This window comes from Caloenas nicobarica, chromosome 1 (genome assembly GCF_036013445.1).
Source record: "Caloenas nicobarica isolate bCalNic1 chromosome 1, bCalNic1.hap1, whole genome shotgun sequence".
NCBI classification, from domain to species: Eukaryota; Metazoa; Chordata; class Aves; order Columbiformes; family Columbidae; genus Caloenas; species Caloenas nicobarica.
The window spans coordinates 193,105,926-193,132,682 of NC_088245.1; the positions used below are offsets into that span (position 1 = coordinate 193,105,926).

At 37.1% G+C, this 26,757-nt stretch overlaps 1 protein-coding gene across 6 annotated transcripts in view; it reads right to left on the bottom strand.

The window, feature by feature from the left end:
* PAN3 (poly(A) specific ribonuclease subunit PAN3) overlaps window positions 1-26,757 on the bottom strand; it is an 81,633-nt gene that overhangs the window by 47,299 nt on the left and 7,577 nt on the right. For 5 of the 6 annotated variants that reach the window (XM_065627768.1, XM_065627759.1, XM_065627739.1 and 2 more), the window contains exons 2-5: window positions 20,807-20,928; window positions 10,878-10,944; window positions 9,060-9,130; window positions 6,814-6,876 (exon numbers count right to left, since the gene is read on the bottom strand). In XM_065627768.1, the coding sequence (XP_065483840.1) occupies window positions 6,814-6,876; window positions 9,060-9,130; window positions 10,878-10,944; window positions 20,807-20,928 (323 nt within the window). The remainder of the gene's footprint in view (window positions 1-6,813; window positions 6,877-9,059; window positions 9,131-10,877; window positions 10,945-20,806; window positions 20,929-26,757) is intronic. The other variant, XM_065627749.1, reaches the window with a different exon arrangement.

Here is a 26,757-nt window from a genome sequence, read left to right on the forward strand (position 1 = left end):
TCATATACCAGTAGTTCTTGGCCTACTGGTATGAAAAAAATAAACTAAAAAGTAGGTGAGACTAAATTAAAATTTTACTTTCATTATCTGCCACCAGATTACTAGGCCAGGATTTCATTGTTCAGACAGACATTAGAAGATGGACAATACAACATTAACATTTGAAAATAAATTTCAGTCTACTTGCATCAAAATAATTCTAAATTACACTTGTTTTCAATGAGCAAAACAGCATCTGATTCACAAATCAAATCTGACTTTACAAGAGACCAGAAAACACAGAAAAAAGTGTCTGCCAAGAGGAGAGATTCAATAGAAAGGGAAGATCACATAGTCTGAGCAGTTTAATAAGCACATCAACTTAGCGACATCCCTGCCTTCTGCACAGAGCAGCAAATAAAGCAACAGAGGCAGAACAGCGCAGCTTGAGCCAAGCAAGAACTCGGCATCCCCTGATCATGTCTGAACTGATGGATCTGCCTAAAACACAGAGCCATGACAACCAGGACTAACAAACCAAACTTCTTGGCATGAGGACAATTTCTCTTAATGATTACAAAAGCAACTGCATTTTTGACTTCCCTAAATTCTTTCTGAGAAGTAAAAAAACGTGTTCAGTTGTGCAGATGAAAGGATAGTTCAACATATTGAACTTTTTTTGGGGGGGGCGGGGGGAGAGGTGACTAAAACATTTAAATACTTCATAATCCTTTAGCAAATATTTCTCAAATTAGGTTGCAACTTCCAATGTGGCTACAAGTTCCAATGACTTGTAAAAGGTCCAAAACATCACGATTATTTTTAAATAGAAAAATAAGGTTAAACTACAATAATTAAAATGAAATTTAAGAGAAAGCAAAAAAAGGCAACAAACCAAATTATTACAAAGCATTGCTGGAAGAGTTCAGTTGCTCCAGGGCAAAGAAGTGAATCAGTCATAATTACTGGCTGCAAATGTTTACATGAAGCAGGGAACAACTAACTACCTTTAATTGCTAGCAACAGCTTGGCTCCCCAGGGTGAGAAGGATAAGCATTTTTAACCATAGCTAATAATTATAACCCTTGCCCTGTAGAACCACGTTGTTGCCAGCAATTAATGATAGGAAGCTATTGGTTGCATGATTAGAGAGAAGGTATCTATTAGGAGAGATAAACCCCCGAAGTCTGAGAAACATTACACTTGAACAAAAGAAATCCACTCTAAAAACAAAAAGGTCCTTCCTGAGTAGCATCTTCACATCAGAACACTACTACAGATGAGTAACTTAATTAGCCCACGCTAGAAAATACTCCTCAAGTCAGCTTAACTGCTTGCTTCCCATTCATTCAACAAAAAGTCTGGGAACATGTTTCACAAGTCTACTTTCTTCCTACTGTTTGCTCAAACAGTGTCTTCACCCCTAGCTCCTGCCATTTGGACAGGGGGCAATGTCACACTCCCTCTTTACAGTTCAGGGTTGGACATACCACTAGTGTAAGATGTTCTAAGCCTATCCTAGAGGAATAAATCTAAACAAGAAAAGGTTTATGAATATTCAAACTGTACAGACTTCTCCTGTCTAATAATTCCCATGTAATATTTAAGTCTGGGTAAGCTGGCAAATCAAACTACACAGTTTCAAAGTTTTCTTCCACTGAAGATCTGCAATTGGATTTTTTTCAGGATCACTCATGTCCCAAATTACATTTCTGTTCCTTAAAATGCACTTACTGCTAGTGGGTTTTTTATTTTCTATTTACAAGACATTTTCTCTACCAAAAATGCAAAATTAAGTTTGGCATACAAATACATGAGCAGGCCATTGTGTTTTAAAGTATTGTGAATAATCTGAGCTATGGTAATGCTGTCTATGAGCATATACTACTGAAGCAAATGCAAGCAGCCTTAAGCCTTCTCCATCACAGGCTAAATTAAGCAGTATCACCTTAAATTACCATAGCTAAGTGGTATCACAGTAGCATTAGCTAGGGCTCATCTGTTGTATGGCAAGTTGACTGTATCTGCACGTACAAAGATAAAAATAAATATTACACTGTCAAACAAGAAAGATCAGGTATGCAATATCATATTTTCCTTATACTACTTATACCAAAATTAAGCAACATAGGCTATTTTAAGTTTCAATGTTGACTTGTTTTCTATGACTTCAGCTTTTTAACAGAAGCTAGTGGCAAAAAGACCATTAAAAAAAACAGGTTAAACACTCAGCTATGGTGCTAGTCTACTGAAACAGAACCAACTTTTGTTATGTCTTGAAAATCAGAAGCTAACAAGCCAGTGGTATCATCACTGCTATTTTCACCCAACAGCCATAACTGATTAGCTGCATTAAGGCGGTATTTGGAACACCCAGCCATGGATATGAACTTCAACTTTTATTGAGGAAAAGCACAATAGTCCAGGCATGATCCCTATACAGGCACAATCAGCTGACAAGCATCTCAAGAGTGATTCAACTATGTAACTGGATTTAGTAGTAAGTTCTACAAGGCGATACAGTTGAACATTGGGTACGGTCACCAGGAGTATCCTAACTGCTTTGCAAGATGGTAATATAAAAGAGAAGCTGTCCTGTGACTACTTTTTAAGGTTCGTGGCCAATAGAGCTGCAAAGCCCTTCACATGGTTTGGGTTTGTTGCTACCCGAGATACCTTCTTCTCTTCCTCTTTCATTACGACCTCTCACTGCTAGAGAGGTAGATGACACTTGTTTTCTCTATCTCAAATTGTCAATGTTGGAAGCATTTTTTTTACTTGATATGCACAAAAAAAAAAAAAGGAAAAGCAGCCTGGTCAACAGGACAAAAATAATTGTGTGCTTGGTTGGTTGTTGTTCCTTGTTGGGTGGTGGTTTTTTCTTTATGGAAAAAAAGAGTATGCTAACATCTATAATGTTTGTATGTTTACAATTTTAACATTTATAATGTTATACATTGGGATCACATGCACTTATAGACTAGCCACCCTCCCATCTGGAACCATTTTTAAAAATTTTTCATGAAATCCTGGATTGGGCTGGGAATAAAACTTTCACTATTTGAACAGTATCATGCAGAGACAAACAAAAAAGATTCTTTTACCCAAACAAAATGAAAATATGCAATTTTGCATGGAGATAAGTGTTATTCCAGAGCAACATATTTGACGACTGCAAAAAATTACATGCTTGGTTCAATCAAATTTTAGAGTGAAGGCTACAACAGATCAGGCATTACATCATGCATTTTAAACCACAGCTAAGGAAAATTTTTCAGGTATACATACTAAAAAGTGTATTTCATGAGTAAATACGCTGAAGACATGAAAATCCTGAAAAGTTCAGAAGCAGCTAAGGAAAACTGACATATCTTTAAGTCAAATTTTTTCTCACCAATTTTGCAGCCTAGCTAGGTTGAATGAGGTAGGAATCACCACAACAGCTAAAACCTAGCACAGATGCAGTTATACTAACAAAGTTCTTTCCTAAAAAACTAATACCACCTGCTGAATTGAAATAAACTGGTGGAAAAGCAGGCTTTTTCCACCATTATTAGACCGGATAGTTCTAACTGTGTACTGAGGACTTGCCAGAGTGTCACCACCTCAAGATGTACTTTCAAAAACTCCATTGCTAAAGGAGCACACAGTGAGCCAACTACAGGTTTTTAATGTTTAAAGGTCTCTTTTTTTTTTAATATGCCAGGTGTTTTTATGTTACCTATAAAAATAGTGGAAAAATTATGCACAGTTAAAAACCAAAAATATAGGTAAAAGAGGACCAAAGACCGATGCAGTTTTTACCCTGGTCTTTACTAAGCACATGATTTCTCAAGAATGGTATATTTTCTAGCCACTTTAAATATTTGTATAGTGTCCTCAACAAATGTGTGCACAAATTAAAAAAAAAATCTTTCAATTATTTTACTGTAAATCACTCTTAAAGACTACATACACCTTGGCATAGAAAGAATCAAATAAAGCTTGTAAATATAGGCGAAAGTATCTTGCACATTAAAGTTACATTTGTAGTTAACTGCTTCAGGTTGTAAGCTGCACCTGACAAAGTCTAGGTGGCTGAGAAGTTATGCTTTAAAAATGGTAAATTTTAGATGTCTGTAGGACATAACATAACTGACCTGCTTAAGATACAAAACCAAAACAAGCAAAGGTCTTTTTAATACAATTCCAAGGTAAGTGCTGCACTACAGTCATCTTATTCTGCTCTTTTCCTTCAAGTACAAGGCAACAAAAATATGACAAATCCTCAAAGTGTTAAATATTTTTAAAAGGAAGTGCTTTAATAATCTGATCTCTTACATGACACAATGACCACTAACCCATAGACAAAAATGCATGTGAATAATATATTCTCTCATGTCTCAGTCTAAAACAAAGAATATCATACTATGTAGCAATTACTAAGACAGCAAAAGCACATGAGCAAGGAACAATTCCAATAACTATTCCAAAGAAAAACTTAACAGGTTAGATGATATCATAACCTTAAAATACTTTATAGATCAAAGTAAACATCATACTACCTGCAAACATACATTAGTTTTCTCTAGAAGCATAGTCTGTCTTTCTATATTCCTGCAACAACTTTTTTTTGCATCAAAATAAACTAATGTTTTATTATTGTGGTTGGGGTATATAATACTAGAAGGAAAATTTCAGGTTTGAAATAGAAACTTAGCCCGGGTACATTATAAAAATCTGTGCTGTCACAATTCTGCAGTTTACAACACAGTGACATGATGTGGTGTTTAGTAATGACCCCTCAACTCCCCAGAACATGATTCATGCTTCTGAGATGGAATTCAGGAGGCTATGAAACATGAAACAACTGTCTCAGCACATTTTCATTAAAGGTAAATACAGTAAGACCAAATATGGCACACATGCCTTTTCAATGAACATCACTGAACAATCCAAAGATCAGGTAGCAGAGGTGTCAAGATAGAGCTGGAGATAGGAAGCTGGAAAGAAATGTAGCTTTCCCAACAGGGAACAAAGCTAGATAGAGGACAGGACACTCAAAAATAGATGAACAATAGCTTAGGTCTCAAGAATTTGGTTTCCACAGGATCTGAGGCTAGCTTTATGGTTTTCTTTTAACATGAGAGGGGAAACTCTCCTTGTACTCACTAAAAAGCTTGCATTTATGAAGACTAGGCTTACAGACAGTCTTTTTTTTTTTTAAATAGTTTTCTCTGCTTATTTATTACTGCTGGTCAACATACATGAGCTACAGAAGTGTTCTGTCCAGTCTCCACAGAGAACACCGTACTGCAGCACCGGGTGCTCAGTGAACTTTAGTCCAAATAATCTCTCATATACTTTCCATTCTAATCTAGTTTAGAGCCTTTTGGTCCTGGTTTTAACTCACCTAAAACCAATAGAAGGAGTTCTAGAAACATTTTCTTCAAAATACATACAAAACAGGACTAAAATTATACTGAAAGTTGTTCACTACAGCAGTTGGTTCGCTCCTTGCAGCCTGTGGACTAAGAGTGATTCTCACCTTAATGGCCCTCCTCTAGGTGTGACTGAACAACAACAAAATAATTAAATGGAAATAAACCTATGTTAAGAACTTTTCAGAAGAGTTCAGTTTCCATGAGGATTGAAGGTATGAAAAACAAGGTAAAAGTGTAAAAGCAATGCTTTTCACTACCCTGTCAGGCTGACCAGTGACAAGCAGGGGAACTCTTTAGTCTGGATTTGTGGCAACAGTCTCAGAACAAATTTAAACAAAAGTTTCATCATAGATTTTCTTTTTAGTATATTAAGCTGCCATTCCTTTGGCAACATATTCTGATCAGTTATATAGGCACATGTTTTTACGAACTATTTACCAGAACCACCAAAATGAATGCAAGGAGTTTTCCAGACAGATCATTTAAGGGTTTAGCTGGGAGCATTTGTCTAGATAATGGCTAAAGCAAATTTAGGAAAAACACCCAAGAAGTTCATGTTCAGAATGCCACCCTATTTTTAACAAGCATAACATGTATTTGAATTAGAAATAAAATAAGTGTGACATCATTATCATTCTTGGGAAGGAGGGTTAGTCTAGTACTAACTCTAGTTTTTGTTCCATGCTTCACAATTCCTATTTGTGAATTGTAGATTAATACTTACCTGAAAATCTTTTATAGGAAATTCACTTTAAGGTTGCTTGTCTTACTGCATGTGGAGTTACAGCAACCGGACAGTAAATCCAGAAGGTTTTACGGTTGACAGAACCTCCACCAAGGCTCCATCTACAGAAATACTTAGCTCCTTTGATTTCATTTTAAGTATCCTACAAAAATGTCTTTAAATAGTAATCTTAGCTTTCCTGAAATCTAAAATTGAAATGCAGTTTAATAATTTCTAAACAGAGAAAACAACCTCAAGAATGTTCATAAAAATTCAAGGACTATGTTTACTTCTTAAACAAAAAGCAGAATGTCATTAAACATCAAAATAATCATAAGCAACCTAAACAGCCCAGTCACACTAACTAGTTTCAAAAAAGCTGTCTAATTAAAGAGCAAGGATATTCAGAATTATGATCATCAAGTCTTATCTTTAATATTTTATTGATATCAAATATTTACATCTATATGGCTTGCTCACTGTTAAAGGGCTGCCAGGATAACGTGATCAGCAATATTCAGAGACAATAAAGATTAATAAACTTCCTTGCTTAACATAGCTATGTATTACACGGTTTTACACAACATAAACATGCAGTTTTTATATAGTTGCAAATAACAGTTCTAAATATTCAAAATATCACAACTCTAATTTGTAAAGGAAAGTGGTTGCTCTTTATTCACTTACCAAGACTGTATTATATCTGTCCTCCAAGTCTGTGATAAACGAAGGAAATGCTGGTTTTGCCAGCTAGTTCAGAACAAACAAAATCTTAGCCCTGGGCTCTTAGCAAGAAAACAAAGTTTTTTTCAAATAGTAGATGTTGTGAACGCCTACATTTGAAATAGTCACCAAGGCTCCCTTTAGAGTCAATGAACAGAAGCACATGCTTCCAGAAGGCCATCTATCTTGTCTTACAGCAGGTGTCAAGCACTGGCCTGATGTATCACATTGCTCAAAGCTCTAAGTAAATGCCAATTACTGGGGCGGGGGAGATTACATGAGTTTAAGTACCTGGCATTCAAGCATTCAGTGCTTTTGAAGAAATCACTTAATGCAATTTGAACAATTTTGATTTTTTAAAACAATACTAAAAATATTAAGAAACTGTATCCACAACTACTTGCAATGTATTGACCAGTAATAAAAGTCTGTCACAAAAGCGTGATTAGTTTCTTATAACAGTAGCCATCAATTTTTGTCCACTTAAAGCAGTCCCTGACATCTTGTCTTCTCCAAAAGACTTTCCTCAATGTGAGCTGAGTGTTCCTTTAAACTGCTCATCTCTCTTTACTGACTATAGAGGGAGCCTGGATGCCTAGATTTCAGACAACTCGAGTAATATTAGAAAGCTTCCCCATTACTAGTATTATTTAACAACCTTTTATACAAGCATACATTACAAAATAGCAGTCATAATAAACGATAAATTATTAATATGCAAAGCAAAACAAACCTCTTTCAATTAATGCCAGTTATGTCTGAAATATCAATTGGAAAAAATTGAAGTCAATCAGTTTCACAGATAAATCTCTCTTGATACTATTTTAGCAGTAAGTGACTTAACTTGCTGATTTTCTCTCAGGAAAAAAAGGATTCAAGTCAGAAAAGACTCTACATCAGTATTTGAGCTTTGAGTTATTTGAGCTTTATACTCCAACATTAATCTGTTTCCATTTTGTACTGTTTAATTTTGATGTAACTCTTAGAGACAGTGGTCCCTCTGGTAATACTTCTGTATGACAGTGCATTTCCTTTTGTGTATGCGGTTTATATATATAAGCACACACGCATGCATATATATAGTGCTTGCAGACTGTTAAAAAGGAATGGATGCTTTTTGCATTCCTACTATCCTTAGTAAGTGGATAAACAATACATTTATAGTTGTTTACATCCAACTTCCAGTGTGTTATACTGGCATTAAGGAAAAGGGCAATTGGGAGATTCCATGTAGTTTGGATACATCATAATATTAGGAAGTTAACGCTCTACAACAGCATTTCATTTCAAGAAACACCAGTCTGATGGGCCAACTATGGTAATTATCTTTAAGACCACTCTTCACCTGCAGGAATGATACAGAGCTGCCAACTGCCAACACACAAATAAAGCTCTTTGGAAAGTCACCAGCACACTGACGCAGCTTACTTTCAAGACAGCATGTTATCGACTACAGAAAAGTTTGGGATCACAGGGCTAATAGAGTGGTAAAACATGAAAGTCATCAGTGAAAACAAAAACTGATAACTGGTCGGGATAAGATAACATCTTTTTTGATAAGCCACAGTTCACAAGAATGAGAAGGAACTCTGGTGTAGCCAGACTTATGTCTCTTATTCCAGTCACTGTGCTTTTAAGTGTTTAATTGGAAGACATCACAGCTTGTGTTGGCGCAGGTCAAAGGTGTTTGAAGGTGCTGTCTAATCCTCAGCAAAAGAAAAATTCCTCAATATAGATCAGAGGGAAGAAAAAAATCCCAAACGCTAGTTTTCCAATAATATTATAGTGTCTTTCAAACTAAATGCATTTCAAACTGTAAGAATTACTTTCACATCATATACAAATAAACAGGGGAATGATTCTTAATGTATTCATAACTTGTTGCCATGAAGGCTTACAGGTGGCTTGTGCCTCACTACAATAAAAATAATTTGTTTTCAAACTCGACGGGCTATGTCCTAATTTTCATATTCAAAACATTCTTATAAACTTCAGTTTACAAGTGCTTGGAATATTTCTTAATAGCAGCAGCAGTCTGATCTGGTGTAGCAAAAGTAAGATCTTATTTATATCAGCAGCAACAAATTAAAATAAATCTAGTAACACTAGAAGAATCATCCTTATTTCACGCAGCATTTCAAGTAATTCCAGATCTTCTTGCCTGTCAACTCATATACAAATACACTACTTAAGACTTAGTTGTTGCCTACCTTCCTCCTTTGAGACACGCTTAGGGCAGCAAAGTCATTAAACAAGGATGAATTCGGTGAAGTTAGTGGATCTGTAAAAAGAATGTAAACCAACATGTCAAACATCTCTATTATGAAAAATAAATTTTACATTTTACATTATTTAACTTATTTCTGTATGGGAAAAAACCTTTGAACAAACTAGTCAAATGAAGTTTAGCAACCACACTGCTAAAAACACAGTATTTATTAGATTCTGTGCAACTGCTCAAATGGTGCTTATTAGCAGAATTGAGTAAAATTAATTGCTGGTAACACTATTTTATGTCTAACATTTCAAAGCCTTCATCTCCAGTTACCCAAAATTAGTCATCTTCTGTATAACATAGTCTTACAAATAACGATGTGGATCTTACTTGTTCTGTCACTGTTATGCACAAATTTAAATCAGAACTAAGGGCAGCGAAAGTCTACATCCTGAGAGTAGCTTTTTATTGCTTTTTCTTTGTTCCTATGCTTCCTTCCCAGAGCTGAATCAACAAAAAAATAATAGCAATCACAGATGCAACTTACAACTCCAAACTGCACAGAGAGAACAGACAAATTAGTAGATGACTGCCAGCTGTAAACATTGGTGTTTTGATGAAACACTTTTTTCAATGCTAATCAATACTCCTTAAAAGTATAATTCTACAAGTGAAGCACAGCTTGTGGGGAGGGAAGAAAAGGACCTGAGGCACAACAGCATTTAAACTGGATTTCCAAAAGTCAGTCTGGTTTCTCTCCTTCACATGCATCACCATCACTATTTGGCCTGTCACAGTCAAACTCTGACTGCATTTAAAACTGGAGATCTCCACTGCCTTGAATAATTAATTGTTCGATGGGACAAAAGAAGCAGGATTAATCACAAAACCTACTGGAAATGAACCAGGAGAAAGAAAACAGAAAAAAGTCACCACAAATTTAAACTTTAAAGCAAGTTAGTTTTACAGTACTTACTATCATGCTTAAAAAATTATAACCCTAGTAAGTAGACTAGCTGCAGGGTCGGACATGCAAAAGGAGTTCTAGAACATCATTTACACAGCAATTTTCAGAGCAGAAATATATTTTAAACATATGCCCTTGCCATAAGGGAGTAGTATCCTCTTCTTTAAAGACCTTCGTTTGAAAGCTACAGCCGAAATTATCTGCAGTGATTCTGAAAGGCACATTACAGATGTTCAATATACCCTCCACAACAATTTAGTGAGTATGTAGGCCAGCACTACAGAGACATTTTGTTCAGTTGAAAACCATGTTCCGTATAGCAGGGAAAAAATTATAAGAGGTAGAGTACTGCTTACAGGACAAAACTTAATAGCTATTAAAAATCATTAGTTATGCGATACATTTCACAAAACCCATACACCCTAAATTTAAGAGTAAAAACCTTTACATTCATTCCACACAATAACTTACTTGAAAAGCACAATAAAAAGGGATAGCACTGCAGAACAACAAAAATGCAAAAATGCTTAAGCTATCAGCGCTTTACAGTGGATATTCAAACCAGCATTTCACTTGAAGTGACAAGACCGATAATGACTTTTTTTCAGTTTATCTCCACTGGAGCAAAGAGAAGGCTGAAAAATTCATGAGTTCAGTAAGTAGTGCTCAGCTTTGTATTAAAAGTAATCACACAATACACTAGAACTTTATTTTTTTAATGGTAGTGTATCTCAAATCAAATCAGAGGAGGAAAGAAAAAAAACAACTCCCTTAAGTCTCAGTTTTGCAAAAGTCAATCTTACATTTCTTACTTTTATATATATATATTCCTTTAAAAGTACTTACCATGGCCTGCGTACTGCTTGGCACTGTCATTGAGAAGGCTAGGGGAGCTGCTGCTATTTGTCATCCTCTGCAAAAATACAACACAAAAGTGTACATGTAAAATAGAGCTGTAAAAGACTGAGGGCATTGGGGATGACATTTGGAAAGTTTTAAGAACAGACTACAAAACCTGTGCTCATTCCTCATTTAGTAAACACTCTCAGCAGACAGCAGTTTGTAGTTGACAAAAAAGCATTTTGTTCAAGAGTAATGTAAACCAAAAAATGACTGTATACAAAACCAAAACACTATCTTAATGAATTTCTTCTAATTGGGAGGGTCTAACAAGCACATGGCTCTCCCTGTAGGTTGTCAAAATGTTAGATAAGCAAATTACATATCTCCTTGAAACATTCTTCGACACTGTACTCCTGAAGCAACTCCTCCCTTCATTACACACGATCATCACAGCAAGAAAATTTTCTAACTAAAAATACTCAGTATAGTGTTTGATAGATTCTTTTGAAAAAAGAACCTTTCAACAAAATCGCACAACTCTTGTAAGCCAGCAAGACATCTGAAACCTTCTCAATATTCCTCCTAGCCTCCACCTGCTTCTACATTCCTCTAGAGAAACGGCCTTGCAATATACTGGACTAAGCGAGGCAGTGCTGCTCTAAGAGTTAACACTGCTTTGATAGAGAAGTTTAAAAGTGTCTCTTCTTACTCCTGCTTATTATTTTCTTTGACCAGTCTCCCACTAGGAAAAAAAAAAAGTGAGAAGAAAAGCAAGGCAAGCCCAGGAAGTGTTCTCCATCACTGAGAGATATGACCAGTAATTTGCTAAAATATTCCCTGGCATGCTTTTCGCCCACATCAACCAGGAGTTTCCCAGCCAATTTCCAGGCACTATTCAGCAGTGAAAAGGTTTGAGATCCCTTCAAATAGACAGTTTGCATGCAGCCTCTGCTTTGCCGGGTAAGCATACAGCAGCACAAACAGGCCATTTCTGTGCCAGCTGGCCCTATGCATCAAGGAGTTTCCAGGCATGTTTAACTTAGTAGTCTAGACACAGACTAAGACTCAAAACTGCTCACTGGAGTTGTTCTTTGTGCTTATATTTTTCCACAGCCAATCTCCACACCAATGGTGGCAGAGGGCAAGAAGTCTAACACATTATACTTAAATGCTATTTCATTTAATTCTTGACCAGAAAGAACAATAATCTGGAGTAAATTGCGTAAGAACAGAGAAGAACCAGCAGAAACTGGAGTGTTACCCAGTATGGTAGAACTGCAAACCTCCTGTAATTCAAGTTTCTCAACATTTGCAGTTTTCATACTACTAATGACTTCACCAGAAGCTGCAGCTTTTAATACTTGTATCTAAAAGGACTAATACATTGTATAAAGTAGTTTTTATGCGGAAAGCAAGTTGTAAAAAAAATATTATTAGAAAACTAAGTTGAAGAAAGTTTTGGTAAAATTCAGGTACTTCAGCAGATATCTTCAAATGTTACCCTCTCAACACGCTCAATCCCTCAATGCTTTAATCCCCCATGTATTATTTCCATTATCTGTGCTCCATTGCTACAGCAAGCTTTCTACAATTTCAGGCTTCTCTGATGCAATTCTTCATTCAGTACAAGTATGTAGTACTATATGAAGCAGAACTATAGCACATGCAGATGTCCTAGGGCAATATGTTTAACAGGTATACACATAAACACGACATAAACCTTCAGCTTTCTAAAGACTTAAATGAAGAAAGCTGTTTGCTATATGAGCTTTCCTTATTTTGATGCCATGTGTCTTAGGCTCCTAACTACACTGAACTGACACAATGTAACTCTCACTAAAAGGTTAGTGATGAACTATTCTTTACACAAAAGGGATGCCTCTACTGAAACAAAGTTTACCTGTTTCTACAAAACAAGGTAACCCTTTAGGAGACCCACACTAAATTAACAGGCTTTGCCAAGTTCAAGGGTGCTTGTCCTGCTCGCCATCATCAAAATAAAAATACATCAAAATAAGTAATTTCTGGATTATAGTAGCTCAACTATGCATACATCATATTCCCTTCCTGACTAAGCAATACAAAGAAGTTAAATACTTTTTCACAAATATTTAAAAAGCATCTCTATTATATACCTTTTCTGGGCATTTGATCCATCCACACTAATCCTTATAAGAGGAAGTGATTTGGGAAAACATTTCCCAAAGAGAAACTTTCAGATTTACAAAAAATACTGTTAACATCTATTTATAACACTCGGATTTTCACAAAAATTTTCATTTAAAAGATAATGCTCTGTTGGAACAGGGATAAATACAATATTGAGATCTGACTTGGTATTAAAGATGGTTAAGCATGTGGCTTAAACTTGGAATGAAGTACTTCTGTGCCATCGATATTCTACCTGTTCAAGTACAGGAGTTAAACATTCAGTCGACAGACTTGCAATGTGAATAGGTGACTGCAAGGATCAAAGTCAGTGCTGATACGATCACTAAAAACATATAATGTGTACAAGAGAGACAACAGACTGCAACACAACACATTGCTCAGGATTCCAAAAGCACAATGCAAACAAAGCCTACAAACATCGACTGTGCTTTTACAAAGTCAAGTCTTGTTCAAGGTGAAAACATATTTTACATGAACCAGGATTCTGAGAAACCAAAGATTCCCTCACTCATCTTGGGCAGCTCTTGCTTCTACAACTGCTTGCAAGCTGTACCTTGAATGAGGTTAAAAGCCTCCACTTCACCACTCACTTTCATGAATTTTTCATTTCGCTCACTTCTATTACACATGCACAAGCTTCTTACCTTAACATTATTCATACAAGTCCTGCATGTAATCAGTAAAGGATTTTTAAACTGTTTTAATATTAAAACTTCTACCACACCCAAAAGCAGTTAGTCATAACGAAGGTTATTCCTGCATCTGATTTTTACCAAGTCAGGCTGAAAATGTCTTGAAAGGAAAAAAACAAAACAACAACAAGAAAAAAACCCCCACACCCAAGTACTATTTGTGTTTTCCAGAAGGCAGTTTTGATTTTAAATAACATTTCTCAATCTCTTCTAATGGTGTTGAACTATTTTTCATACAAATTCAATTTCAAGAAGAATGCAATCACTAGGACTCAAAGCCCAAAAGATGAAAGCTCTAGGAAGGTAAGAGCAACCATTAACAGAAGAAAACAAACTATTCATTCCTATTAAGCCTGCCAGGCAAAGCAAGCACACACGAAAGCTTCAGACTTTTTTAGTACATCATGACATTCGCCATATGTAAGTTAATACAGAAAGATAACTTTGTAGTAACCAAGCACCACACCAATATCGTTCAGTTCCATATAAACCCCTTTTCTTTGTCTGCCTATTGCTATGATTTATTGAGGTTCTTTAAGCACTAGTTAAAATTCAACTAGGCTGACTGGCATACATCCTTCCCCTCTCCCTTTAAACAAATTAAAAAGTTGTTTCTGTTCACAACTCAAAAGAAAGCTACTGCATAACAATAGTGCCACATTCATTACTGTCCACGGATTTAACCTGAGGCTTCAGCTTAAAGTTCTTCTACTGTTGAACCTTCCACCAGTAACAAAAATACAGGCTCTTGAGTTTCACAGGAAAATTGAGAAAAAGTTTTTCAGAATGCTGTGTTAATTCCCAAATATTCAAGCAATTAAGTTACAGGAGGGGAATATGCTCATTCAGAAGTCTTTAGTCTCTTTGAGCACCAGGATTAAAGTAACTCATCTCAGTCTTTTGCTAAGATATGTGAGACGGTACTGTGTCAAACACGAAACTTTTGTCAAACTGAATCAGTTCAGTATCTTACCTAGAGGTAAGACTGCCTATTGCATACTAACATTTCCTTTTCAGAACCACTGCAAATTAAGGTCTTTTTAAAAAAGCATTATTTTCACAAAGACTTTAAGAAAACACTGACAGCGAATCAACATAATCACTGTAAAAATAATTTCCGTATCAGGTTGCTATTTTAATAATAGTTTTGAGGACTGGACACTTTGCACAGACTCAGAGAGGAAGGGACTTCTGGAGGCCAACTGGTCCAGCTCTCCTGCTCAAGCAGGGCCACCTAGAGCCCAGGACCATGTCCAGACAGCTTTTGAATATCTCCAAGGAGGGAGACTCCAACACTTCCCTGGGCAACCTGTGTCAGTGCTCCATCACCCTCACAGTGAGGGTGTTTCCTGATGTTCAGAGGGAACCTCCTGTGTTTCAGTTTGTGCCCACCACCGCTGGCCCTGTCACCGGGCACCAAAGAGAGCCTGGTTCCATCTTCTTTGCACCCTGCCTTCAGGTATTTGTCTACGTGGATGAGATTCCCCTGAGCCTTCTCTTCTCATTCAGATAGAGTATGAATAAAGCTTAGTTGTACAGAATTACATCTAATTTTACATAGCATATGTTACAAGGCTTATCTTAAGAGAGAGGTCTTGCTTTCTTCTTTACCATTTCTTTTCCCCAAAATACATAAGAGATGGTATTTATTCTCTCTGTCTCCATATCTCCTGCCTCAACCCCGAGAAAATAAGCACTTAGCTCAGGTTCATTCCTACGTTAAGTATGTTATCTCAAAATATTCTGTACTACGTCACAACCTATGTTTTTCATCTTCATACTGTTCTACTGGAACTATGTTTCAGAATATTTCTCTGTAATTTTTAGAATAATGTTAATTGGACTATAAAAGAAGTCATCCCACAAAAGAGTGAGATTGTCACAACCAAACAAATAATTGTTTAGTTGTCAGATTCTGTGACCTACAAAGGGTGATACCTTTTGCTTTCCTTCCTGAACAATCCAAAACTTGTTTCAACAGTTAACATATTTGGCACCATCTACAGCATGTCCCACTCAACTGTTTGAACTAAAGCAACCAGATTTCTTCAGAAAGCATTATGTAAACAACTGCATAATTTTATATTTAAAATAGCATGCCTGTAGGTCCACTCAGTTCTCGACAGTTAAAAATTGAAGACATTTACAAGCTTCTGTGCTATAAGGAGAGTTTTATTACTCAACTCTTGGCAGATGCAGCGATGGGAACAAAAGCCTTCGTGTTTATTCAGCTGCAAGGCTTTGAAGTGAGCATGGTCTCTACTTCTCAGGCTTTTGAAGAACACTTAGTTTACCAACATTAGCATGGTGAAAGCAAGCAAGACCAATTCTTCCCCGTTGCTTGGCCTTGCCAACTTTAATACTGAAGACTAGAATCATAGAATAGTCTGGGTTGGAAGGGGCCTTCAAAGGTCATCTAGTCCAATCCCCCTGCAATGAGGGGTTGCACCACCCTCAGTATAAAAAATTTCTTCCTGATGTCTAGCCTGAATCTCCTCTCTTCTAGTTTAAAACCATTACCCCTTGCCTTATTGCAAAAGGCCCTGCTAAAAAGGACTGTTAGGTCCTTTTTTGTTTTGATTAGAGTGATTTCTTTTGATTAGTGATTAGTTGAAAAGTTGTGATTCTTACTTTCTACATTACCTGCAGTCCAATGGAAGCCATGTAGTTATAAATCTCATCATAGCAAAATAAGGAAAACTGGATTTCTGTGAAGTAATATACACGAAGACACTTCCTACTGTTTTATGCTCTTATAACCAAATTGCTCAATTCTAATATGATATTAGAAGTTTTAACATCAATCAAGGCACTCCTCTGCCTCATCCTGCTACAAACTTTCCCAGATTAATCACATATCATTTTACCATCCCAACATAATACTGCTAAAGCTCCTTCCCATACCACCTGTATCTTTGAGCGAGTGACAAGCTGCTCAAGGGGAGCACCAATGCCAGCAGAACACAGACACCAGCCAGCCAAGTGGGCACAAGTAGAGCGACTGAGCGAACAGACAAGCACCAGAGGCATCCTGGCCAGCCAGCTCCTGCCTCCTCACTACTGGGAACGCCAAAAGCAACAAGCTGCTTCTTGGACCACACCTCTGCCTGTCTCTTGGCAGCTGCTGCTATACTACAAAGGAAAGGAACAGCTTTGGGGACAGCACACAGCCTGTGGGCCATGTGCTGTGCAGGCCTGCTCTGTCATTAGAGAAGGGGAAAAGAGAAAAATATATGCTTTGATAAGCTGGAAGCTAATACGGCTAATGTAAAATATGAAAGCACATGCAGATTCAGGCGAGAAAAGACATATGAAACAAAACTGTGTTATGGGAAAATGCAAACCAATGAGGACAGGACACTACTCATCAATAGGAAACTAGTCAGTAACAACAGAAGAGGCCAATGGAGGGCAGTCAAAGTTTGGCTAATAGCAAAGACCTTTGAGGTAGGAGTGGAAGGATGAGGCAGAGATGTTTTTCAGAAAGGAAGAAAAAAAGAATTAGAGCCACAACCACTTAAAATCCTGACTCTTCCAAACTGTGTCAAAGATTTTTTTATTCTTTTTTTTTTCCACTGCAAACTGAGCACTACCATTAATTGCATCTTCACCACTAATCTAACCCAAATGAGGTGTTCTAGATCTCATAACATATTCTTCAAATACAAATTAAATCTCCAAGTCAGAAATATCCATTCTCCAGAAATGCTGACCACCAGTCACCTACGTTATTTATGATCAAAGCAGCACATCCCCTCCCCAATTCATCAGGATACAATCCATTTTTACTTGCCTTTCTTTTGCTGTTTAATACTGTAACACAGATTATGCACTGTACACAAAAAACATGATGATTGCAAAATCTGGATACATCTTTGCTTGAGGCAATTTGGCCCCATTAGATATGCATTCTGATAAACCCAGTATACACAGTCACATACCCTTTTCAACAAGCCTCAGTCTTATTTGCTGCACATGACAAACACATTCTGAAGATTAATTAGGAAAAGTCAAGAAGACTCCTCTGTTGAATCCCTGCTGATTATTTTGGAAGGTATCTAGGGAATAAAGCATTGACCTCAGAAAGACTGTCTCATGGTAAAATAAAATGAGCGCTACCCAGAAGAGACCAAATCTATTGCTATCTTTGCCAGATCGAGGCCAGTTAAGCAACCTGAACCAAGTTTTCTACAGGTGGCCACTAACTCCACTCCTCAACTTCAATCTGTCAGGTTAATTTCAAAAACTCTGGGGTCTCTTTGCCAGCACTGTTGGGGAGGGGTTTGTTTAATTGCCATCCTTTTTCTTCCCATGCCTCTATAAAATGCAGACTTTCTTCTTTCATAAGGAAAGAATTCCACAAGGTCAGATACCATAATTGTAACCTGCAGAGGAAAGCGCACTGCCAACAGTGTTCACAAGAAGGATATGACCAGCATGCAGTAGTAAAGCATGGAACTGTAAGATCAACACTTAATTCACTATCGCATGGATGCTCATTACACATGCATCATGCATCTTGTGTCCTGAATAAGTCTAACTTATAATTTTCCCACTGAAAAAATTATACAATATTATGAGGAATACAACTTTATTTATAAGCTCAAGGCTACATTGGCAACCTAAACTTAAGATTTCTTAATGTCTAACTATCTTACTAGTGATCTTATTAGTATTTTTCTAGCAGTGTGTTTATTTGCATGTTTGTGCAATTTCTCAGTTTTAAAAAACAAGTTGAAAACACTTCCTCGTATTGCATCACTGATGCACCTCTTTGTGAACTGCACAGATCCACCAAAGATGACTAAGTAACTCATAGATGGAACTCATGTTTCCATCTGCAAAAGTAAAACTGAGAGGCTAATGAGATACTTTACAGGAGATAACTCATATTTCAATCAATGGCAGAACACTCTTTTTCCAGTATCATTAGTTTGATTCAAGGACCTGGGGAGAAATAGGCACATGGATTTGTTCTCTCCAGCCTACTTTGCCCCAACTTTGCATTTTGCTAACTTGCTTCTTCTTTCCAATTTCTCTGTGTTTCACTTGTGCAATTCCAGCGCCCACCCTGTGAGTGCCCCACCATCGCATCTCAACTCCAGTGCCTTTGCTCAAGTCTTCCCTAGTTCCTTATTCACTTATCTTCAGCTCAGTTTCTCTAAGACCACAACACAAATCTCTTTTCTCTTATATACACCTCTGCTTCAATTAACACGGATGCAGCTCTCTTTTTCATTTAATACAGATCCACTTCCATGCTGCTTCAGTCTGAAGTGGAAGGACAGCAAAGAAGGAAACAAAGCACATCAGCATTCCTGCTTGGAGTTCAGGCAAGGCCTAGATTAGGCCAGAGCTGTAACAGCAAGAATCTACTCAAGCTGGAACATGCAGACTACATCTTTGGGAAATCATCTAATATCTAGGAAGTCTACAGTGGGTCTATATAAACCAGTTTTGCAAAAGTTTAATCAAGTGACAAAATCTGGGCACATTTTCAGAGAGCAAAAGCTATATCCTTGACATAACCACCAGTCTATCAGATTTAAAGTCTCTGTTCCAAACCAAACTTAATTTAGAAGCTGATAAGCAATCACAACAGACAGCACTACCAGTTTTATCTATGCAAACAAGAACTTAAAATACTATTCAAAGGAAAAAAAAAATCAATAAGAATGGTGTTAAAACTGCAGTTTAATGCCTGTAAGCATTTTCTCAACACTAACCAAATCCTTCTTCAGAAATAATTGTCCTTAGCCTTCAATGGGTAAGAGGCACATCAATTTCTTCTCTTTTCTCAAAGAGAAATACAATGCCTTGACTGTAATCTCACAGGCACTAGTATTTTAAAGTCCTATGAGCATTCATGTTAGATATATGCCTTATTGTCTTTCTAGAAGAAAGAGATATAATTAAAAATTGTGTTTAGAAATACACCAATGTTGCTGTAGAATAAAGTTTAAGGATACAAAACAATGATTTTGTGCTAAAAGAATAAAATTATATGACCTCAGTGATACCAAAATTTGTAACTTCCGGCTTCAATAGTACACTTCAGGATCAGAGATTAATTTTTTTTCTTTTTAAATCCTGCCTCACTGCCACTAAAACTTTTCCATAGTTTCGCAGTTCTGTTAAATGAGAAAAATCCAGCCTTCTCAAAACCATGCAGTGAAAAAAAAAGAAATTTAAAAAGGGAACACGCCTAATTATTTCCCGCCTTTTGCTGAGTTATTTTTCAATCCATAATACTGCCTCAACTGAGATCAAAGTAAGCTCACAAGGAGAGTTTCCTTTATATAAAAAAAAAAAAGAGAGTTGTTGTCAGGACTCAGTGTGAACTGTTTGACTTGTGCTCTCTTTCATTTACCAGAAACAGGTTTGTTAAACTTTTGAGTAGAGGAAGAGACCTTCTCCTTTTCAGCTTTTAGAAAGCATAACAATTTGAGGCAGTTGTAGTACTTCATGTGTTAATTCAATAGATACTCACTTAGGTTTTAAATATGACAGCCTTTTCCTGTAAATTTTGCATAATAATACCTACACAATAAATTCCACCTCATGGGAGTTCCTATGCCAACATCTATGGAACACTATGAATACAAGAAAACATTTCGGAAGATCTAAATGTGAATCACTGAATGCCACCAGACACTTGAGTTCACGAATTCTGAAATTTTTGCCTAGTAATTTACAGGTTTTACAGTTCACATTTTGCTTCAGTGATTTTTGATCTTTGAAATGTTTCAAAAGCTGATTTTTATTTATTTAGTAAAAGGCTATCAAAATAAGCTATGCACCTAAAAAGAAATCTAGAAACACAGTGACTATATGTGGCAAAGCCGAACGCAACAGCTCAGATAAGTGTCAATAAAAATGAACTAATTTTAAAGCCATGGTACTGTTTCATATCCATTTGCAAGATTGAAGTGAGTATATACTCTGTATACCCTACAAGATGACACATACCAGAAGGCTCAATTTTTTCCTCGCCTCTTGAACATTTTTTCCTTCTTACTGTAATGCCATCCAGAACTAACGAAACACTATACAATTCACTGCTATTACCTGCATCATGGGATACTTTGTTTCAGCAGGACTTCCAAATCCATTAACGCCAATGAAGCTGGTGCTGAAGTAGGAATCCGTGAGACTGGCATCGGCTAACCCACCACCATCTATGCCAGGAACTAAAAGAAAAAAAGAAAAATGTTTCAGAAAAAATTTAGTTTACCATGGGTTTATTTGCAAATATAGCTTACTTTTTTTTTTTGGCAGGGAGGTAGAATAGGAAAAGGTTGGTAATACTGGATTTCAAACCTATTTCTCACCAAAACAACTAAAAACATGTTAGTGCACAGAATGAAAAACAAACTTTATGAAACAGGTTGCTAAATGACAGCATATGCAGCATGAAGTTACAGCACAAATGCAGAAAGGCAAAAAAGTGAAAAGCTTTGACAGAGACAATGAGGAATTTGAACTTTAGAAACAAGAATAACAAGGAAAGTAATGATATGAGAAAGAAAATAAATCAACTAAAAAAAAGTGGCAAGCTTATTTTGAGAAAACCTACGTTCTTGCATACCCATCTTGGAAATGTAGGTGTTGAGTAGAGTTTTTAGTTGCAGGTACTGGTTCTTTTAAAAGGTAACATATAGAAAACATGCATTTAAAATATCCCAAGTCCTTTCACACAAATCACAAGCATTTTAAAAGCTTCCTTAAGAGCATAATACTATTTTTATTATCTTCTACTTCATAAAGTGGCAACAATTTTATGAAATGTGGCCAAAAAAATCTTTTAGGCTGAAAGCAAGTGTGAAGGGTGTAAGAAGAAATTAATCCTCTATCTAGAAACAAGGGCCTTGACATAAGTACAGTACTTTAACTGCAAATAAATGAATTCAATACTATGAAACAGAGAACAAGAAGTAGTCATAAGTAGCACAACACACTCAAACAGGTATTACTTTTGATAACCAAAAAAAGAAAAACACCACCACAGAGTTTACAACGGTACACAAACCGCAGTTCAAATTAAGCTTCCACAAAAGCACACACAGCAAATTATAAAGACACTAATCAGTATGGCCAGGCCACTGCAAGCCAACAGGCATGAGTAATTGGTAGCTCAAAGGTAGGAAGGCACACATCCAACTCGGAAGAACATCCTGTACCAAACTATCCGACTTGAACTCCTGGGAGGACACACAGCCAGACGGTGACACACGGAAGTAACTTCCTGATCCTAATCCTCAAAGGAAATAAATGCAACTTTGTGGCAGAGCTAAAGGAATACAGATTGTAACCCCTCAGATTGCATCAATATGGGAATTTTCCCTCCAAAAGAGACTACATCATCTAGTGAGCCATTTCCATGCTGTAGGCAAAGGAAACGGCAAAAGAAGTACAGCCAGATGAAATCAAGGGAAGGGCTGGAGAAGGGTTGACAGCACCTAAACTACAGACCAGTGGAACCACTGCCCAGCTGCACTCTCCAAGACTGGAACTGTGTGAACTAACTGACCAGGGATAACACCAACAGTGCATCAAATGAAGAGACAGCGCATGGAGAGAGATCAAACAAACTGAATGCTTCGGTGGCAATACAGATCAGCTTTGCAAGCCAAAAAATTGCTATCAAATCTAGAACACTTACCATACTCTGCAGGTTTGAGGGAGACATCTGAGGAACATTAAAGAAGCTAATCACTAATGAATTGCAACATTATTTTTTTTTTTAAGTTTTAGAAGTTATCTAACAGAATAGCAAAATAGAACTCACTCCACTATCCATGCCCTAGATCCCCCTCCATAATTTCAAAGGAGCAGCCACACAAACTTCAGAAGTCTTCTTGCTTACAGCACTAAAAAAGACAAAACTTTTTGGATTTGTCTTTTAAACACCTGCCCCTGTTTTGCTTTTATTTGGGAAATTTACAGTCAAAAGCCTGGGAAAAGTATTTTATGGTTGGACTATTGGATCAGGGAAAATAATGTCTTCAGCCATGCCAATTGCTGTCTCATCCTACCTGCTACGGTCAGTCCTTAACTCACACCATGAAGGACAGCATTCTAACACAATTGTTTTTCTGGAGTTGTGAACAATACTAGCACTCATTCATACAAGAAAAATCAAAAGATAGCAAATCCATGTTTAATTATGAGTAGTTTCAGTCTAGTTTGCCCATAAATTATTCAGGGTTCACACTGTGGCTTTTATATATTTTTAAAATGTATACCAAATATAGCTTTCTCTGCCTGCATTTCAGCCATTATCAAAAACTGCTATGGTTTTTATGCTACATCTTGACTGTAAAAGACCAAGAAAAACTGTTTAATTTCCATGAACAACTGTCATTTCAAGGTACACCATATAATTTCAGGACTACATCTGCTATTTCATCTTATACTTCTGTCAGAAACTCCAGACTATATCAAATTTTTAACAAATTAGCAAGCAACTCCTTCAGATTACAGCATCAGCTTTACAAATCCTTCAGCCTTAGTTAAAGAAACAGCTGATTCCCTCCACTTCTCCCACTGCTCCTCACTACATTAGAGTCAACATGATAACCCACGTACCTTCATTTCTCTGATGTACAGATACAGTTAACGCACAAAATCCTTAAAACTGGAAAGAGGCAAGTGAAAGCTTTCAAGTTTGGCCACATTCAGAGGCAAGGCATGCAAAGAGTCCTCTGTGTTTGAAGAAACCCCAGAGCTGACCTCCAATAACTCAAGACAACTCGTACAGCTACAGTTACCCAAAGCAAGCACTGGAGCCAGTGCCGGCAGCATTGCTGGGGCACAAATACAGCACCAGCTTCTCTGCACCCAGTCTTGCTGCAGCATCCTCAGCATCAGGCAGCTCAAGCTGGAAGCAGGAGCAGGCTTCAGGCAGCAACCTCAGAGCTGAGCAAGGCTGAGGATGCTGCTGGGAATGACCGAAAGTTGAAGTTCGACACTGCTCAAATGCTGCTGCCTTTCCACTGCTAGTATCTGCAAAGGTAGTCAATCCAAACCACTTAAAGCTGCTCAAAGCTACAACTTGGGCTTTTTATTGGCACACTGATATCTAACTGAATACTCCAGACAGGAAAAGTTACTCCTAAACGTTTCCCTTAATCTAGCTGTATGAAGATTATCTCTCTACTCAAGTGCAATGGTTTGGCCATGCTAATCAGCCTCCTTGTGGGGTTACCACAAATTGCTGTACTCCATGCTAATCCACCATCATACCACTGAATCCTACCCATGTTCCACCTGCTGCACTAGCCATAGTAATTTCAGCGTGGCTTTCAACTATGAGGTTTTCTATTGTCCTCTTCTGAATAGTCTAAAAACACACCTCTAGCTAAGGGACCAAGACCATAAAAAAATATACTCTGCAGGAACAATTAAAACCATTAGAAGGTAAACTGACTAGAGCAGCGGGCAGTTTCCGTGGCAGTAGCTTGTATTTAGAACAGAATGCTCTAGAAGTGATAAGTACAACTACTGCCTTCAAGAGAAAACTCAACACTAGCTTCCTTCAACTAGCTTCCTTATAGTAACAAGCAAGAAAATTAAGACTAGCAGAGAAAAGATGCAGCTTACACAGGTATAAAAAAAAAAGTAATTCCTGCACATCCTACAGACCCAAAAGAGTGTTCACTGTGTACTCCATTTCTGTTCAAAGAAGGGACATTCGGCTGTTACAGTGATGAAAGCTCAGCAAATACCAAACACCCAAGGCAGGTTTACTGTATTTGGCACCAGGCCTTCTCCATGAGAAGTAGGTGGCTTTTATCCTCCTTCTGCCAAACATTTGGCACATCATAAATTCTCACTTGCTTCTGGAAGACCGCAGTGGTTCAGAGCATGAAAAAGCAAAGTGATTTATCACAGGAGAAGGTCTTCAGAAGCAGGCAAACTTCACCACACAAGCAGTGTGGTATTAAAAAGAAAATTTAAGTCCAAACTGGAAAGAGACAGAAGATCTTACTGCTTATAAAGTTTTTATGCTCACATGTTTCTTAATTTGCATCAGACCCTGCATTCAATGTGCCTCTCCAGAGCTTTCCTACATAACGACAGAAAGCACACACTTTGAAACACTCTGCACGTAGCACTATTAGAATGACAAATGGAAAACTTCTTCCAAGGTTTATGTCTTATCTTTTAAAGCATTGCTTATAACTTTAGGTAAGTTTAGACAATAATTTTGGGAAAGTCTTGAATTGGCTATTTTTGTCAAAGGAATGTGCCTTTCCATTTCATAACCATACTATCCATGCATTGCAGAGAAGCAACGACTTCCTTATAAAGAGAAAGTTTGACTAGACAGGTCTGAGAACAAAATATGGATGTGCAAGGGAACAATTAAGAATCCAGTGGGGAAAAATGCTAACATGTTATGTAAGCACATATGTGAAAATAAGAAGAAATTTCTAAATCACATCAATATTAAAGCCAGAAGTTACACCCTGGAAATTCTGGAAAGAAATTAAACAAAACATCTTGAGAAATTCAGAAGACTTTTCATCCGCGCATTATCTAATAATTTTTTGCTTGGTGAGTAACACTACAGCTTAATGTGACAACTGCAATTAAAAATAAATATCTTCTTATATAACTCTTCTCCCACTGAATTTCAGCAGAAAGTAGGCTTCCCATCAGATGCAGGCAAAGAGGCGGGGGGGAAAAGCCACAGATAGTTATTTTTGCCTTACTTAATACAAAGACATTTTTCAGGAATAAAGGTTCTCATCCCAGCTTAAGTACTCCACTACTACTGTGATGAACTCAAACATGCTCCAACAGAATGGGTGGGTTTCAGTTGCTTTTAGCTTAATGCTCATCTTGTCCAACACTAGCAGTATCTGAATACTAACACTAAGACTATCTGAAAAGATAAGAGTTTCTGATATTTTCATTCAAACATTTTACTAACCAGTAAACAAATACCATAATATCCTATAATGCTTCTTTTATGAACTTAGTATCAGTACTGGTCATCTCTGAAACCGTCATATATATAAACTGTTATTATATAAAAAAAGGATCCTTTACAGTAATGTGATATATTGGCCCAAAAATTAATGGGCTAAAGTAATATCACAATAGATTTTTTGAACATATTTTTCAAAACAAGAGTTTAAAGATTTTGGGTGAGGTAATAAAACACAGATTGAAATAATTTGTTTCACTGTTATCACTGCTTAAAAAAACTGTACAACAATTATTTTTATGCCAGGGAAAAAAAGTTTACATGTATAGGTAATCTTGATTTAAACTCCTAGCACTGCTACAGTGCAGGCACTTTTCACATCAACACAGCTTGGTAGACTGAATCATAAACTCACTGCACACATGTGCATACAAAGGACAAGGTGTTACCTCCAATGGATATAAAGCAGTAAAAACTACAGTGCCATATCTCCAGTGGAATTTTACACAGAGATAGTTAACCTGATATTAAGAGAAGAGCAATAAAACTTTTATACAAAGCCTGTCCATGGCAAGTCATTTACGAGTTGTGTCCTTTTAGCCTCCCAGAAACATGGAGGTGTCAGGGGGAGCTTATGCTTGTCCTACTTTGTTTTGTACTGACATGTTTGTATCAGGAAATAATCATGTGCTTGAGGTGCCGGCCTCACTTGTGCACGTCTGTAACAGTCCACAAGCACTACACATAACTAGTAAGTGCATCTCAGCGCTGCTTTCTCTGCAGTGTCACCACCCTTGTGACTTGCTAGGGAAAGTGGATTCTCTGGCGTTTTTATGCCTCTGTCATTTAAAGCAATGTTTTTGAAATGCAGACTAGGAATCAGTGAACAGAGACAACAGACAAAGAAAGTGAACTACACCCGCAGGCACGATGAGAGAAAGTAAAATGTGCTCGCCTGGGTTGGGATGTGGTGACAGAGTGCAGTTGGAGGGCAGACAGCAGGAACAAACCAAGCTGGCTGAAAGGCAGAGAGGAAGCCAAACAGTTTGGGAAATGCTGCTTTATTTATAAACACTCCCACTAG